Source organism: Diospyros lotus, chromosome 5, assembly GCF_014633365.1.
Source record: "Diospyros lotus cultivar Yz01 chromosome 5, ASM1463336v1, whole genome shotgun sequence".
In the NCBI taxonomy this organism is placed as follows: domain Eukaryota; kingdom Viridiplantae; phylum Streptophyta; class Magnoliopsida; order Ericales; family Ebenaceae; genus Diospyros; species Diospyros lotus.
The window spans coordinates 34,220,312-34,238,433 of record NC_068342.1 but is presented as its reverse complement, the minus strand read 5'-3'; the positions used below and the strand labels follow the sequence as shown (position 1 = coordinate 34,238,433).

Here is an 18,122-nt window from a genome sequence, read left to right as displayed (position 1 = left end):
TAGTATCTACGTGAGTGAATGGTGAGTTGAGATAATTATATTTAAAATAATTTTAATATATTACTGAAATATATTTTCACGAGTAAATTATATTTTCTATAGTCATTACATATTTTGATATACTTTTTATTATAACCATATTTTAATATATTTAGGATATATATTGTTGTCTAATCATTTATATATATATATATATCCATGCACGTGCAAATAAAAATGATAAATTGAAAAAAGCATCATTAATGTTTGGCCCAATTACAATGCTCACGGCTAAAATTTTGAAAATAGTAATAATCACTTGTGGTGTTAAATATAGGGTTAAAATGACTATTTTATTCTTTATTTTTTTTACTCTCTCATATGATTTTAGAAAAAAGTAGAAAATAAAAAACGATAAACCTATCGAGGTTCATCATTGTGGCCTAAATACATCTCGAATCTAGATATGAGTTTTAGATAAACAACGAATCGGAATCTAGATTTAAGATATTTATCTTAAACCATATTTGATTTTAAAGATTGTGTGTGTGTTAGAAAGAGAGATGCATTGTTACTAAGGGGTGTGTGTGTTATAGAAAATAGGGTTCTATAGTCATTACATATTTTGATATACTTTTTATTATAACCATATTTTAATATACTTTTTAATATATTTAGGATATATATTGTTGTCTAATAATTTATGTATACCATGCGCGTGTAAATAAAAAATGATAAATTGAAAAGATCATCATTTAAGTTTGGTCCAATTACAATAATCACGGCTAAAATTTAAAAAATAGTAATAATCACTTTGGTGTTAAAAATAAGGATAAAATAATTATTTTACTTTTTATTTTCTCTACTCTCTTATATAATTTTAGAAAACAGATACATCTCGAACCTAGATATGAGTTTTAGATAAACAATGAATTAGAATCTAGGTTCAATGGTTTCAAAGGTGTGTGTGTGTGTGTGAGAGAGAGAGAGAGACAAGAAAGGGGAGAAATGGATGCTTTGTTACTAAGGGGTGGTTGGCATTTCACTTTGGACAAATAACGTAAGTTCGTTTGATAAATAATAAATGATGATTATTAATTTATTTTTATAAATAGGTGTAGAAAATTTATGCATATAATGTATTTAATCATATGTAAAAAAAATTATTTTTGAAGTGCCACTAGATGGTTTATCGCTTAATTCAACATATTTAAACATGTCATAAGTGATCATAGAGCTCTAAAGGAGAAAAAGAAGATGAAAGATCAAATATAGTTTTTTTTTTTTTTCAAATTTTGTAATTAGAATATTTTCACATTGTTTCAAATTGTCTACATGTTGGAACACAAGAGGTGAGGACTTGAATTATTAATTTGATATAAAATTTTGTTGTTATTACATCTCAATAAGGTTTAATCTAGACCACATTCTATGTATAACTTTAATTTGTAGTCTTAATTATGGTTAAGGGGCTAAGAAAGGGTATAAATGTAGATTAAAAAAATATTACTAAATTTTCAAGACAATAGTATGTATGGAAGAATAGGACATTACAATTGATATTAGAGTAAATTTATAGAAATTTACCTAATTAGAAGGAGAATTGGATAAATTTGCTTATTTAAAGAAAATAACAAATTGGACAGGTCATTATCATTTAGGAATAAAAGTTAATGTAATAAGAAGAAAGTAAAACTTTAGAAGAATGTGTGTCGTAATTGACACGAGCAAAACTAATAAGCTAGAAAGGTTCCCAAAAAATTTGACGTAGATCAAGAAAAACCCATAATGCCAGGGATTATGAGAGAATTTCTAATCCGATAAATTTTTAAATTATGACAAGATGTTGGAATTTGGACCATCACTAATGACGATCTACTAGAAAATCATTGAATGTAAGGACTTGATGAACATGCCAATTTGATAATATAGAGAATTTTCTTCAATATTTTATTTTGAAATGATTATATGAGATTTACACCTGAAGGGTTCAAAGTGTATTATTGCACAGTATATGTTGAAAGTGAGTATTTCCAAATTATTGGGGTTGATGAAATCACACAAGTGACTCTGACGAGGGGTACAATGACTCTAATGAATTAAAGGATATAACTAGTCTTTTTACACCCTAGGGATTGAGCATGGTAGTACCTAGTGTAGGTAGCTATTTTGATGGTTACATATTCTTATGAGTCTGAGGTTGTCTATGTGGATATATAAATCATTGGGATATTGAAATCCAAGTGGTTGATGTAACCTTTTTAGATATTATTTTATGGTTAAATGACATAGCAATTTTCATTAATTAATATGATGGTTATATCAATGTATGGTAAATTTGTGGATGCCTTAACTTTAATGGCTATGATGCTTCAACCAAATTCCATTATCTAAAGTTGTTCAAATGATGGGAACTAGAAGTGATCCTTAGAGTTGATATGAATACGAGGGAATAGCCATGAGAAACACCCATGGATAGTCTCAATGGACTAATATAGTCTTAGTTAACAAATAAAAAGGTGTCTTACGAATTAGGGTCGTTTAAGGGGTTTTGAAAGACATGGTGCGAATACTATCTAAGAGGATTGAGGTCATGTGACTTGAGATATTTAAGAGTGAAAAAAAATGGTCGAAGACGAATTATAAAAGTAATAATGGTGTAACCATTGTAGCTCATAGGGAAGAAACGAGTGACTTTATCGTAAGGATAACATTACATACGTGATGCTTGTAGTGACGGATCCTTGTATTGTTGGAACTGGTCAAATACCAAAGATCTTGAGGAAATTAAGAAAGTTGTGTTTGAGTTGAGTTTTAAGTTTTGAGAGATCAGAGTAACTTGGTAGAATCATTAACTTGCTGTGGAAATTTGGAAGCCTAAGAGATGATCTAGTTATGGTGAGATGAGATGGTGAACAAATAGTCAATATGAGTTAAGTGGACTAATGTATAGGAGTCAACCAATGCCTTCAGACTTGTGATGACAAAGGTAATCGAAGTCACCCATGTACATCTTTTGGAGTCTATTATAGAAATTGGAATATCTTGTGGAGACAAGTAGCTCACAATGAACTCAATGAAAGTTTACACACATGATGATAACATGGTTAGTTCATGTCTTGCAATGTAAAGGTACAAAGAAGTCCTAATAAGTGAAGAAAAATCAAGTTGTTATTGGCATGGTAAGGAAGAACACTTGGGTTGTGATTATTTGCATAAGAAAAGTTTGAGGAAAATAAAGGTCAATTTAGAAATGTGCATTTGCTATGCTTGTGAGCAACTAGAGCATATATCTAAAATTACCTAAAGAGGAGGAAGACAAATGAGCAAACTACATGACCTAAAAGAATATTTGCTCTAAACAAGTTAGGGGTTGAGGATGGTGCATCCTAATCTAGAACCTATCATTTCTTGGCTTTAAAGTTATTTATCGCTTCAACAAATTGTGTGATGTTTTTCACAATATCAATAAAAGTCATTTTGCAATTTGTGACTCATACAAGTAGGGTGACATGCATCTAAAATGATGGTTATCTAGATGATTGTGGCAAATTAGATGAATTTTTAATATAAGAAGGAGTCAAGATCTTTTTGAAGATTAACTTGAGGTCTAGATATTACCAATTGGGGATTAAGTCGGATGATATATCCAAAATGCACCATGTTACCTAGTAATATTATTTAATTTAACCAATGCATTTATTGCATTTATAAACCTCATGAATAGGGTGTTCCAACCCTGTTTGGGCAAGTTTTTCATTGTATTCATTGAGTATATACTTTTGTATTCTATTGGTGAAGAAGAATATGAGAGACACTGAGGAAAGTGTTACAAACCCTTAGGAAACATGAATTATATGTGAAATTCTTGAACTACGAAATTTGGCTTGCCTAAGTAATGTTCTTGGGATATATGATATTGGCTAAAAAAGCGACTATAAAACCATACAAGATAGTGGCTGTGAAGAACTAGTAAGAAATGGTTGAAGGATGTAATTGAGATTTAGATTAACAAGATACCATCAAATATTTGTTGAGGGTATCTCTAAGATTGAGATATTGTTACCTCAATTATCATAAAAGGTAATCAAGTTTGAATTGAGTGATAAGTGTAAAAAGAAAAAAAAATAGGAACTCAATAATAGGTTAACTTCTACACCTATTTTAGCTATATCTAGTGGTTGAGGAGCATTCGTGGTGTATCAATGATGCCTTGAAGGTGGAATTATGATGTGTTCTGATGCAGAATGTGAGGATGATTGCCTATGGATCCAAACAAGTAAAATAACATAAACAAAATTATCCAACTCATGACTTAAAATTCACAATGATGATATATATTTTGAAATTATGATGATAGTGTATGAAAAAAGATTTAAAATGTTCACAAATCACAAAAGATTAAAATATGTATTCTGCAAAAAGAGTTGTACATGTAGCAATGGTGATGAAAGTTCTTTAAGAATTATGATTGCATGAAATAATATCACGAGGGGCAAACTAATGATACACATTTTGAGCAAGAGGGAACTTGTTCTGGTAGTTGGGTTGATAATCCATTTATGACAACTAGTTAGACCTAACATAGCAAATCATGTTTAGGATATGAGATTCTATCAATGGATCAATGAGCATGTTTAAAAAAAGAGGCCTAATTTTGAGTTTTGAAATAGAATGTTTCAATTCAATAACCGATTACACACGACAAATAAAAAATAGTTGAAGCAAATTAATCTCGAATGAAATCCACCGAGCCAAGTATACCATGCACCTTAGGACTTTAATCTCGAATGAAATCCACCGAGCCAAGTATACCATGCACCTTAGGACTTTTGATCTGTAAAGATCTTAGAGAGGATAATTATTGAATATAATTATTGGACAACAAAGCAAATAATCTTTATTTTGTTTGTATTTAGTTTTATTTAAATTATTGAATATAACATATTTAGATAATTCCAAATTTTAGAATTAATTTTAAAATTTAATATATATATATATGGAGTATATATAAAAATCTCTATATATATGTGTGTGTGTGTTTTTTTTCTTCTTTTTAATTTTGAATTCTTTCTGAATATTAATTTATAAAATTTAATTACAAATAAATTTCATGTAAAATTTATTAGAAACGAATTCCCATTATAATCAGACCGCTCCATCGGGGGGGAATGCGTGTTCTCTTTGAATTTGTCAGATTGAGATGAGAGCGAGAGAGCATTAATGAACCCTACAATTAATATTCTGTTTTCGACGTACGTTTGCCAATTCTCTCGTCAAATCCCAAATTCCACTTCCTTCTGTTTTTCAATCTGTTGATGCCTTTCTTCGCAGCTTCACATTGGAGATTTGACGGACGGTTGGAGATGGGTCAAATTCATTGCCCAAGCCCCCTACCAATGCCGGATTGGGCTCGGGTCGGATTTCAGCCCACGATCTCGACCCGTCCAACCCACATCCATGATATTGATATCATGAACAGTTGTGATGAAAGAGGGACTATTTTTTGGGTACATCTGAGGGTAGAGGATGATATCCTCGCGCTAATTACAGTGTTTATGTTAAGCACAGACAAACCCTCTTAACTCCACCCTGCAAAATTACATGCTCTGCGATCCTACTGACAAGAGTGATTTTTTTTTTTTTTATTTATTTAACCAACAAAGTCCACAGTGAGAGAGAGAGAGAGAGAGGATTCGATGATGCATCAAGGAAAGAGGCGCGGTTGAATCGTCGAAGAAGAGAGACTGAAAGGGAGCGAAGACAATGCGCCGAGAGATTTCATCTGCAATTGCCCAACCTCGATGGCTTCTCCTCTTGCTTGTCGCCTTGATTCTCGTCGTTCTCGCTTTCTCTACCACCCGCCGCGTACGATTTCCAACTCATTTCCTATACGTATCACGTAGTGTAATGATCCAGGGTCTTCCCTTTTGAATTGTTGTTTGTCTTCGTAGAAATTGAAAATATGGGGACCCAATTTTTTTTGCGACCTAGGGTTGCTTCTTATTGCGGAATTTAATTACGCTGTCAATACTGAAGTTTTTACAGGGATTTCTTGTGATGGTGGTCTATATGTGATAGCTTTTGATGTGTCTGTTCAAGCTTACAAAATGGTGATTCGCTTGGATTTGTTATTCTATCGTCTGATACGACATTTCACTCTCAATTTCATTTTTGAGTGGTAATTCCGAATAGTTAGTTTTGTTTCTCCAATATGAAGCAATTTTCTTTTTAGTCCCCTGAATTCCCTGTTGTACTTCTCCAAGCTCGTTGTGCGCGACTTGTCAAAATTGGATTGATTCACTTTATTTAGGTTGGTATTTTATGGCTGCAAGGCTTGGTCTATGCCACATTTTGAGGCTCTAAATGAGTTACTTTCTGCAAAAAAAAAAAAAAAAAAAAAAAATCTTTTAGGGTGTGGGTTTCTCCTAGTTCTCTAGTTTTGGCAACTTGTGAAAGGAGAAAAGGGCTTGGGATCTTTTTCTGCAAGCTATCACAATGATGGTCTAGGGTTCGAACTTTATCCAGAACAAATTCACTTGGTCACTGATTTTGGAATTCATTTGGCTTCAGAAAAGAGGTTGTTCTGGACCAGAATGTCTGACCTTGGTTAAGCCAAGGATCACTCAAATTATGGTTGAACATTGGGAGAGAGCCCACTAGTAGCCTGACTTTTGGGAAGAGACACTTCAAAGGACACCAAGTACATTAAGATGCCAAAGGCCTCCTAAAAATTGCAGAATGGTCTGCATTTCCTCTTCAAATAACAGGAGGGAGGCGGTTTGTAATGTGTTATTACTTTGTCAGGCAACAAGCAGGCAAAATTCCTAACAGTCAGTTTGCTGGGCAGGCATAATCTGCACAATCTTGTGCTTACTAATTATGCAATATTGTTTTGTCAGATCCGAAATCTGACAGTGAGAATTCTCTCTAATTAAGAGAGAAACTCGCGGGAATTGAGAGGGAAAGTAGAGTTGAGAATTGGGAGGGAAAAGTTAGAGAGAAGAGAGAGAACGAAAAGAGAATTTTGAGAGGGAAATAGACTGATTCAATTATCCAAAAGTGATTACAAATGAGCTGATGCAGGGTAGTTATACTGCTCAGCTAGGTAATAGGCACCAAAACGGTTGCCCAAGTCCCTTCTAGAATCAGCAACTTGCCTACCCACTTGTAGACAGCTAGCTTTGCTGCACATGCTGTCAGCGAGCTAAATCCTCTCCTAATCAAACGAAATAGCTACAACTATAGCTACTAATTATTACAATGTATTCAATGTAGTAGCTAGGTATGTGACATCTTCTCCCCCCTTCAAACATTTCTTGTCCTCAAGAAATGTGCAATAGGCTGGCTGCATTTGGAAACTGTTTTAGTAAATTTGCGAGGTACTCCCAAGTGTTGTTGTCTGAATGTAGGGATGTCATGACCTTAGGGTTTAGCTAGGGTCTTAGAAGGAATTGGAAGGAATTCGGGGAAGAATAGAGAAGAATTGAAGGAGGAGATTGAACAAAATTAGGGAGGAAGTAGGGAGAAATGAGAGGAAGAATGGAAGAGAATTGTAGAGAGAAATCGGTTTTTGTTTATCAATTCAAAACATAATCATCTCCTCTTACAATTGGCCTTTTTATAGGCATAGCTAGCTTCTTAACTAATTTCTAACAGCACCCATGTGCTCCTAACAAACAACCAAATATCCCTAACAAACTATTATACCCTATTACAATAATGCGCCTTAACTGTAATTGTAACTCAATCATAGCTTTGCCCCTATAATACCTAAGGGTTGTGACAATTTCCCCTCCTTGAAATGTTTCTTGTCCCCTAAAAACTTATTACCACCTAGTCATTGCTTCTTTATCCAATGCCCATCTTCACCAATTGGTTTCTTCTTTGCCTTTTCTTGTCCTTATCTCTTATTTCCCTTTTCTCTTGCTTCTTCTTTTCTTTTTCCTCAACAGTAACATCATTATGGCTTGCTACAACACCAATTTCAGCCATCCACCTCTTCCTTATTGCCGTTAAAAATGGTTCTAAATTCGCTGTGAGTCCTACAACCCCATCCTCCAACTCTTCTGGTTGCAATGTTAACTTTGCTTTGTCTTGTGTGCCCGTGCCAATGACATACATGTGAGATGTTCCAAGCAAGGTGCCCAATGCAATCCTTTGTTCCTTCTCTCTAGACTCCTTATTTTGCTGTTTCAGGAGATCAATGGTATCAGGAGTCTCAGCACCAGTGGTAGTGTTTGAGAGGCTGCTAACTGATTGAGTGCCATCCTTCACTTCCTCCTCCCCAATCTCTTCTTCCATGTACTCCTCAACCCTCTCCATAGCCAAGACCAAGGGAGTAGTATGTTTAGACCCTTCCATATCTTTAGTAGAGGCCTCCTAAAGTGGAAATACTTTTACTTGTTGGTAGCCGGAGTACATCAATGATTTACTTTTAGCAAGGTTGTCCTCCTTTGGCTGCTCCACCTTAAGGAATTCCTCCTTGTTAAAACTTCCTCGATAATCATCGAAGTATTCTACGGGGAAGTTGTAATGATACTTCTTAGTTAGTATCATTGCAAACTCCTGCAGCTTCTCGCGAAATATTTGACCGAATTCCTCGCACTTTTCATGTATCCCACCAGTTGTTTCCTTGCGCCTTAGATTGAATTGATTATCCATTTTCTTTTCCCATGTCCCATGATTTTGGCCAAACTCCTCATGATTTCTGTTATATCCAACTGAGATTATAGCATTCTACTTCATGTATGCACTGCCTCCCTTAGCTTCACGAGTAGGACACCCCACTGAAAATGCAGCCTTATTCTACTGCAATTGAGTCTCCCATGGCCTCATGTGCACACTACCTGCCTTGACAGAACTTTCACTAGGAGAACGAGACACAAGCCAAGAATTCAAAGCACTGTCCATCTTGAATCCTCAACACTTCTCTTCTGTAACTACCTTACCCAGTCACCTCTAAAATTGATCCAATAAGTGGTAAATTGCAGCCACTGTTTTGCTTCGGAGTCAATCCTATTTTAGGATCGGAATAAATGGCACGTTACAACAACTTGATCGGCCTTCAAGAGTCGCCTAGGGCTATCGAATATCCTGTCTCGATTGCTGCAATAATACCCAATACTTGCTGGAATCATCGTCGGAAACATCGGCCTGCTGTGCCTTCTAGTTCACAATCGCCTGGCCTCGAATGTGGTTTTGCTCTGAATTGGCTCTCCAGAAAGGTCGGAATCTCCTTCCAATCAAGGTGGAAAGCTCGTTGTGACACCCCAGTCACTTCACTAGCATGAGTCGGAAGGCAACCAAACTGTAGCACATAGTGCCTTTTGATCAAAACGGCAACACCCACAAAACTCTGGTCGGAATTTCAATCAAAACCGCCACACCACAGCTGCACCTGTAGGAAGCTTGTCCGTTTGGGTCGGAATGGTCTTTCGGTCTGGTCGCAACTCTCTGGGTCATCCACTTCACCTTCGACGGACTCAGGCTTGCCTCAACAGTCGCACTTCAATGGTCGTGGACCACCCTCCCTTCATTGCCTTCCAGCCTAACCAAGAATCACCTTCAAGGATCAGATCTATCACCGTCCAGAATCACTGTTGAGGACCATCGTCGAACCAAAGATCAACGTCGACTCTTCATTGCCTCCCGAGGTCAAAGATCACCGACTCAGTGACCCAGACCCAGTTGCTCCAGAATCCCCGTCGAAGTTGCCTGGGTCCTTTTCTCCTCAAGATCCAACAACAAGCGTCTTCTGTTACCCAATCACTTCTCTGAAATGCCTCTTAAATTTGCTTCGCCTTCTTTGTTCGACTCCAAGATTCGATTGGAATTGTTGGTCTTACTCTCAATACCGAACCCAATTGAAACTGACAGAGTTCTTGACTCAGTGAAATTGTCTTCCGAAAATTCCTGGGCTGCTTCTTCTTTGCGTTTCGGATAAGGGTTGCCACAACTTTGACCTTGAATCGATCAGAATGTTACCCACGAATTAACTGCTCTGATACCATTTGTCATGACCCTAGGGTTTAGCTAGGGTCTTAGAAAGAATTGGAAGGAATTCGGGGAAGAATAGAGAAGAATTGAAGGGGGAGATTGAACAAAATTAGGGAGGAAGTGGGGAGAAATGAGAGGAAGAATGGAAGAGAGTTGTAGAGAGAAATCGGTTCTTGTTTATCAATTCAAAACATAATCTTCTCCTCTTACAATTGGCCTTTTTATAGGCATAGCTAGCTTCTTAACTAATTTCTAACAGCACCCATGTGCTCCTAACAAACAACCAAATATCCCTAACAAACTATTATACCCTATTACAATAATACCCCATAACTGTAATTGTAACTCAATTACAGCTTTGCCCTTATAATACCCAAGGGTCGTGACAAGGGAGGACCATTTTACCAACACTTGGATAACAGGGGCCTCCTGCTTGTAGATGACACGCTTGTCCAGGATAGCCATAGAGACTGTTAGCTTTGTTTCTTCATGGAGACTGGGCAGAAGGGAAGGATTAGTGACTTGTGACCCAACTAGTGTTATTAAGGACTCAAGGCACACTAAGGCGCAAAAGGGTGTTGGAGCCTGAGGCGCAAGGCGAGGCGTGCGCCTGATAGAACTAGGCACATGGTTACTAAAAAAAAAGAAAAATATATATCCTACTTGAAAAATAAGGTATAAAATAAGTCCTATCTCCTAATGACATATTTACAAGTATGTTATCAAGAAAATTAAAAAATTCAACATATATTAATGAAAAGAACAATAAAAAATGCCAAAAGATGTAATCTAAAAGTCTTTAAGTCAACTTAAATTAAATCTTAAAAAAAAATATAGATCTTAAATCTTAATCAAGATTAAGTAATTATGCATTTTTAATAATCTAAAAATTATCCTCATTATCAAGATCAAACATTTCTATATTTTCATCATTAGAAGCATCATCTCTAATATCTTTCTTCCACATCATCTACTCCTCTTGTTGGATGATTTCTATGGTTTAGAAGTGTGATGATAGTTTCATACATTTTTTTGGTAGGTAGTATACTAGACTTTAATTTGTATATTTCTTTGTATAATGAAAACTCAGCCTCTATGGTGTCTATAAATATTGATCATGCTAATTGAATGTTGATAATTGGATATTAACTGTAGTTTGACTTTTTATTACTGGAATAATATAATCTTAAGAAAATCGAGAATTGAACAGCTTTAACAAAACATTGTTGAAGTAAATGAAACACAATCAAGGAAGATGGGAAACTAAGGAAAAGCCACTACTTAACATGGGCCTATGAAAATATAATTTTTTTTCCCTTTTTTGTCAACTTCTTGCATCGGGAGATCATCGGTGATATATATAAGTCTAAGAAAGATGGTTGCAAGTATGGGGGTGCTGTTTTGGTGACTTAATAATGCATTTTGTTATTACATGCCTTGAATTTGTTCAATTCTTCCTATCCATCTTCATCTAGGTCAAATTCAATTGGAGCATTTGAAGTAGTAACCTTTTTACTTATTGTCAAATTTGTAGTTGAAGCAATAAATTTAAATCCTAAATAGTAAAAAATTAAATAAAGTAACAAATAGTGAAATAAAACCTTGAAAAACAACCTAAGGCGCGCCTTGTCGTGCCTTTTGGTCTGCGCCTGCTTGGAATGCTTTCAGGCGCCCAAAGTGTGCCTTGGTGCTTCTTGCGCCTAGGTGCACGCCTAGGCGCCCAACGCTTTTCTTGAGAAGAGAGACATGGAATATTGGATGCATTTGGGCCCTCTCCGATAGTTGTGGGCGGTAGGCCACTGGCCCTACCTTTGCCAGCATTGGAAATGGACCATAGAATTTGGGGTTCAATTTGGATACCGGTTGGTGAGATAGAGCTTTAAGGCGTTGATGGCTAAGTTTCAAGTACACCTCCTCCCATTCTAAAATTTCCTTCTCACTTCTTCTTCTATCCATCATCTGTTTCATCCTATTTTGGGCCTTGGTCAGTTCCGTCTTTAGTAGCCTTAGGATTTCCTGTCTCTGTTGCATGTAGGCTTCCACTGCCGCCATTGTTGTTGGTTATTCCACCATCGACAATAATGTTGGCCTGTAGCATTATAGGGCCTCAAAAGGAGTCATGTTAATAGAGCTGTGGTGGCATGAATTGTACCACCATTAGGCCACAGCTAACCATTTGTGCCACCCTTTTTGTCTTAGAAAACAGAGGCTCTTTAGATAGGACTCAAGGCACTGGTTTACTCGTTCAGACTGTCCATTCGTTTGAGGATGGTAAGCAGTTAACATATGTAACTCAGTGCCCAAAGATTTCATTAGCTCCCTCCAAAATAAGCCGGTGAAGATCTTATCTCTGTCGGATACAATGGATTGTGGCACTCCATGTAACTTCACCACGTTGTCCAAAAATGCCTTTGCAACATCTTAGGCTATGAAAGGGTGGAATAAACCAAGGAAATGACTAAACTTAGTAAATCTGTTGACCACCACTAAGATGCAGTCATTCCCTTCTGATTTTGGTAGCCCTTTAATGAAATCCATGGTAACATTGGTCCAAGCCTTTTCGGGGATGGCCAAAGGGTGGAGTAACCCTGGTTGGGGCACTGTTTTGTGTTTGCATCTTTTGCAAATATCACAGTTCATCACATACTCCATCACAAACTTTTTAAGCTGTGGCCAATAAAAAATTTGCTTAACTCTTCTGTAAGTATTCTGAATTCCTGAATATCCTCCAAGTGGGGAGCTATGTAGGGACTGTAATATCTGGTTCTTTAGGGCTTCACTCTCCCCAATCACTAGTCTATCCTTGTATCTAATTAACCCATTGGACGACGCATAGTCAGGTTTGCAGTTCCCATTTATACTTAGCTGCTCTAGAAGCTCTCTTGCCCATGTGCCGTGGTTATAACTATCAGTTACTTCCTGTAACCAATCAAGCACCATCGAGGTTACATCAGCTAGCACCCCTCCTTCTTGGTAGCGAGATAAATCATCTACTGCCACATTCTCCTTTCCTCTTCTAAACTAAATGACATAGTCCAGCCCCATTAACTTTGTCATTCCTTTCTTTTGTAAGTGGGAATGCAACTTTTGTTGTAGGAGAAACTTGAGGCTTTCATGGTCCGTTTTGATAATGAACCTGCCCCCTTCTAAGTAATGCTGCCACTTATCCAGTACTATTAGCACTGCTAGTAGGTATATGCTGAGCTCTTGATGTCTGGGGCCAAAACTTGCCTAAGGAAGGCTATAGGTCTGCCTTATTGAGATAGGACTGCTCCTATTCCCACCCCACTTGCATCCGTTTCCAATGTAAAAGGCTTGTTGAAATCAGGCATTCCAAGCGCTGGTACCTCACTCATGGCCTTCTTGAATAGTTCAAATGCTTCATCCGCCCTCTGATCCCACCGAAACCCTTCATTCTTCAACTGTTCTGTTAATGGCTTGTTGATTTGACCATAATTCCTTACAAACTTTCTGTAATATCTTGTAAGCCCCAAGAATCCCCTCAGTGATATGATATTATTGGGCTTCGACCAAGCTGTGATGCCCTCAATTTTGCTGGGATAAGTACCTATACCCTCTTTAGATATAACGTGCCCCAGGTATTCAATCTGAGTTTGTGTAAAAGCATACTTGGACCTTTTGAGGTACAACCGGTTGAATCGCAAGATCTTAAAAGTAGTCCTAAGGTGCTCTAGGTGAAGGTTAAAGGTAGGACTGTATATTAGGATATCGTCAAAAAATATCAGCACAAATTTTCGGAGATAGGGTTCAAATATTTGGTTCATAAGGGCTTGAAAAGTGGCTGGGGTGTTAGTAAGGCGAAATGGCATAACAGCGAACTCGTAGTGGCCATGATGGGTTCTAAAAGCAGTTTTGGCAATGTTTGTTGGGTCCATTCTTATTTGATGGTATTTGGACCTTAGGTTTAATTTGGAGAAAATAAAGGCATCTTTGAGTTCATCAAGTAAGTCTTCAATAATGGGTATGGGAAATTTATCTTTGATGGCGATGGCGTTTAGTTGTCTATAATCAATACAAAAATGCCATGTCCCATCTTTCTTTTTGACCAAGAGAATAGGGGATGCAAAAGGGCTATGGCTGGGTCTTATGATAGATTGGGAAAGCATGCCTTTCACCAATCTTTCAATTTCTGCTTTCAATTTTTGGGGATATTTGTAAGACCTGATATTAATAGGTTCAGCTTGAGGTATAAGTGGTATAGAATGGTCTAGGGATCTTTAAGGGGGTAAAGACTTAGGCGCTATAAATAGGTCTTGATATTCAATTAGGAATAACTCAAGTAAGGCCAACTCAGTTACCTGCCATTGGCTGTGAGACTGCTGATGGTTGAATTTTGAGCTATTTTCCTCTGGTTCCTCATAGGTCACTCCTACCTCTCTAGCCTCAATGGCAAAGAGATGAGCCACTTGAGACATTTTCTTCAGGAATAGTTGGTGCAGCTTCTTACCTCTTATCAGTTCGTGTGTTCCTGTCTCCAAATTGCCTTGGAGAATTACCCTCCTTCCTTCCTTCTCCAAAGATACCTCCATCTTATTAAAATCAAAACTGATTGGACTTACTTCCTTCATCCAATCTACCCCAAGTACTATATGGCAGCCACCTTAATTTCAATAATCTTAGATCAGCCTCAAATAATTCGCCCTGCATTTCCCAACAAAACCCTAAGCAAGTGGACTTGCTTATCACTTTTTCGCCATTGGCCACCGTAATTGACAGTGGCTGTGTGTTGGCTAGAGGATACTTCATCATCTTGGCTGTACCCTCGTTAATGAAACTATGGGTACTCCTACTATCGATCAACACTATCAAGGTCCCCTCCTGTGCTCGACCCTCTACCTTGATTATCTTGTTGCTAGCCACTCCTTTGATGGCATGTAGTGAGATTGCCCCATTGTCCTCCTCGTGCATATAAGCTATGACTGCCATATCCTCTTCCACTTCTTCTTCTCCTCCTTCCAGCAACAATAGTTGCTTCTTACACTGGTGTCCTAGTGTATACTTGTTTCCACATTTGAAACACAATCCTGCCAATCTCCTCTGTTCCAACAATTTATCTCTATTTTGAAAATTTTGGGGAATTGTGGGTAATGCGGGATACCTCACTCCTGGTCCAGTCCTCATGGGTTCTTTTCTTGTAGGCCTTCCCCCATATGACATTGCTCCTCTGTTCTGTTCCCTATGTTTCTTCAGCAATGCTTCAAATGTCATCTCCTGTAGGAAGGCCCCTTCTGTTGCCTCTTGCATTATCCTTAGTTGAAGTACTTGCATCGCCATCCTCAATTCATCGTTTATTCCCCCTATGAAGCTTGACACGAAACACTCTTCGGTTAAGAAGGGGTTCCTGTTCAGCATTAGGAACTTAAGCTCCTCAAACTTCACCTGGTATTCCAACACTGTTCCCTCTTGCCTCAAACGGTTGAATTCTTGCACCACATCCCATTTGCCTCGCTCACCAAATCTTCGCACAACCCTTGTTCAAAATCCTCCCAGTTATAAGATTCCCTCACGCTGGACCACCCGTGGAACCACACATCCCCTGCATCATGGAGGTAGGCTGAGGCTAGTGACATCCTCTACTTCTCGGCCACTTGATGAATTTCAAATAGCTTCTCGCACCCACCACCTAGGTTTGGTTCCCTCAAACACCAGCAATTCCAACTTGGGAACTGGAAATTCGGGCTAATGTGAATGATTCGGTACCTCTTGCCTCCTTTCTGGCACAAAGTCTCCTTCCATGGTTGGATCTCCTTCCAATCCCGATGATCTGGCACGACGGTTAGTAGTACCAATTCTTGGAAGAATTGTGTTGCCAAAAATACAACAATTAAAATTTATGATGTGGGGTCCACTCGAGCTCGATGTCGGATGAAGTAAGATTACCGTAAGAGAAGTTGCCTCAGGGGAGTTTGCCACAAGGATGCTCGCCACAAGGGTGTTTGCGACAAGGACCTGTCTCACCGCAAGGATTTCGCTACAAGCTCTTTTGCCTTACGACTCTCGCTGCAAGGATTTCGCCACAAGCTCCTTTGCCACAGGGATCAACTTTCGCCATAAGGATTTGACTTTACTGCAAGGATTTGACTTCGCCACAAGGTCTCGCTGCGAGCTCTTTTGCCTTAAGGATCAACCTTCGTCACAAGGTCTCGCCGCAAAGATTTGACTTTGCCGCAAGGTCTCGTCGCGAGGATTTGACTTCGCTGCAAGGTCTCACCGCAAGGATTTGACCCTGTTGATACTCAAAAATGGGTTAGAAGGCTCGTGGGAATCCTCGTTTGTGACGACCCTCCGATGCCTAAGTCAGTACTAGATTCAGATAACTATTCACAAAAGTAGTGAAAAATGCAGTCAAGATGTTGAAATTTTACCGAAATCGGAAGTCTTGTTCATTATCCTATAGCTGGATATTTATAGGGCGCGTTTCTCAAGGATGCTTGGTGTTGACACGTGGCACTTGCTGAATGGAGTCTTGGCCTCGCCAAGAGGTCTTTGGGCTTGCCTCAAGGGCATTTGCTGTAAGGCACTTGCAGCAAGTTGTGGCACATTGCCACAAGAACTGGCGGTACATTGCCGCAAGGCGTGGCCTCAAGGTGGGACAACAAGGGCTTGAGATACACTGTCGCAAGGCATAACCTCAAGGCCGCAAGTGCTTGGCCACAAGACCTTATGGCACATTGCCGCAAGGCATGGCCTCAAGGCCTTGTGGCACATTGCCGCAAGGTATAGCGTCAAGGCCGCAAGGCCTGGCCACAAGGTCTTCCGGCACACTGCTGCAAGGCCGACCATAAGGCTTAGCGGGAGCCTTGATTTTTATTTTTATTTTTCATTAAAAATCCTCATTTTTCTCGTGGCACAACAAATTGGCTCCGATCTCTCTCTTGGTGTAAAATCAGGCGAAATTTTCACATGAGTTTAGCTTGAAACATCAACATAAATTGTTGCAGTTGATTCTGCAACATATATCCTTGCTTCCTCACCTCTTACATCTCCTCCCTAATTTTCAAGCTCATGTCTCCCTTGAGCGGTTCCACCAACGTATCCAACTTCTGATCTACCGCCACCCCAACCTTCTCCTCTATCGTATCCACCCGACCTTGGACCTCCGCCATTAATGTGGAGACTTGCTGCAATTGCATCTCCATTTGCCTCATCCTCGTTCCATCAGCCATTGCTTTGTTAACTCCGGCCTGGGACTTGCTTTGATACTAAGATGTCAAATACGAAATCTAACCGTGAGAATTCTCTCTAATTAAGAGAGAAACTTGCGGGAATTGAGAGGGAAAGTAGAGTCAAGAATTGGGAGGGAAAAGTTAGAGAGAAGAGTGAGAATGAAAAGAGAATTTTGAGAGGGAAATAGACTGATTCAATTATCCAAAAGTGATTACAAATGAGCTGAAGCAGGGTAGTTATATTTGCTCAACTGGGGAATAGGTGCCAAAACGATTGCCTAATTCCATTCCAGAATCAGCAACTTGCCTACCCACTTGTAGACAGTTAGCTTTGCCGCACATGCTGCCAGCAAGCTAAATCCCCTCCTAATCAAATGAAATAGCTACGACTATAGCTACTAATTATTACAATGTATTCAATGTAGCAGCTAGGTACGTGACATGTTTTTCTTTCTACCGATGATGATGAGATCCAATTCTAAGGAAGGAATGGATATCGGCACACGAGGCTCATAGTAGCTCTTGAACTTGCAGAGCATAAATGAAAAACTATAGACAACTAAAAGTTCATGAGTGCATTTTGCTTGTAGAATACCTGGCTCTATTCTCAATCTTTGACATTTGAATTCAACTGGTGATCAAGTTAGTCCTGTGTTAGTGGACAACTAGTGACATTTGTTAGTGTATACTCAGTGTTTAAAAAATCGTGCTTAAGCACAAAGCGCAGCATCTGGGGCTTTTTTCGCATGAAGCTCAATGACTTTAGATGAGCACAATTAAAGTGTGCTTAAAATGTGCTTTTACCTAAGCTTTGAAGCACAATAAAGCTTGCTTTAGAAATACACTTGTTTTTTTTTTAATCAAACAATATGAATGGTTGAATTTGTTTAATTTTTGCTATAGTGTGGCTGCTTGTATGGAATCCTTACCCAAAAAAAGCTATTATTAGATCTTAAA

General features: G+C 38.3%; 1 protein-coding gene across 2 annotated transcripts in view; it reads left to right on the top strand.

Annotated features, from left to right (window-relative positions):
• Window positions 1–5,571: 5,571 nt before the first annotated feature.
• Window positions 5,572–18,122, top strand: part of LOC127802005 (peptidyl-prolyl cis-trans isomerase CYP21-1) — a 28,387-nt gene continuing 15,836 nt past the window's right edge. The window contains exon 1 of one of the 2 annotated variants that reach the window (XM_052337613.1): window positions 5,572–5,847. In XM_052337613.1, the coding sequence (XP_052193573.1) occupies window positions 5,746–5,847 (102 nt within the window). In that variant the 5' untranslated portion in view covers window positions 5,572–5,745. The remainder of the gene's footprint in view (window positions 5,848–18,122) is intronic. The other variant, XM_052337612.1, reaches the window with a different exon arrangement.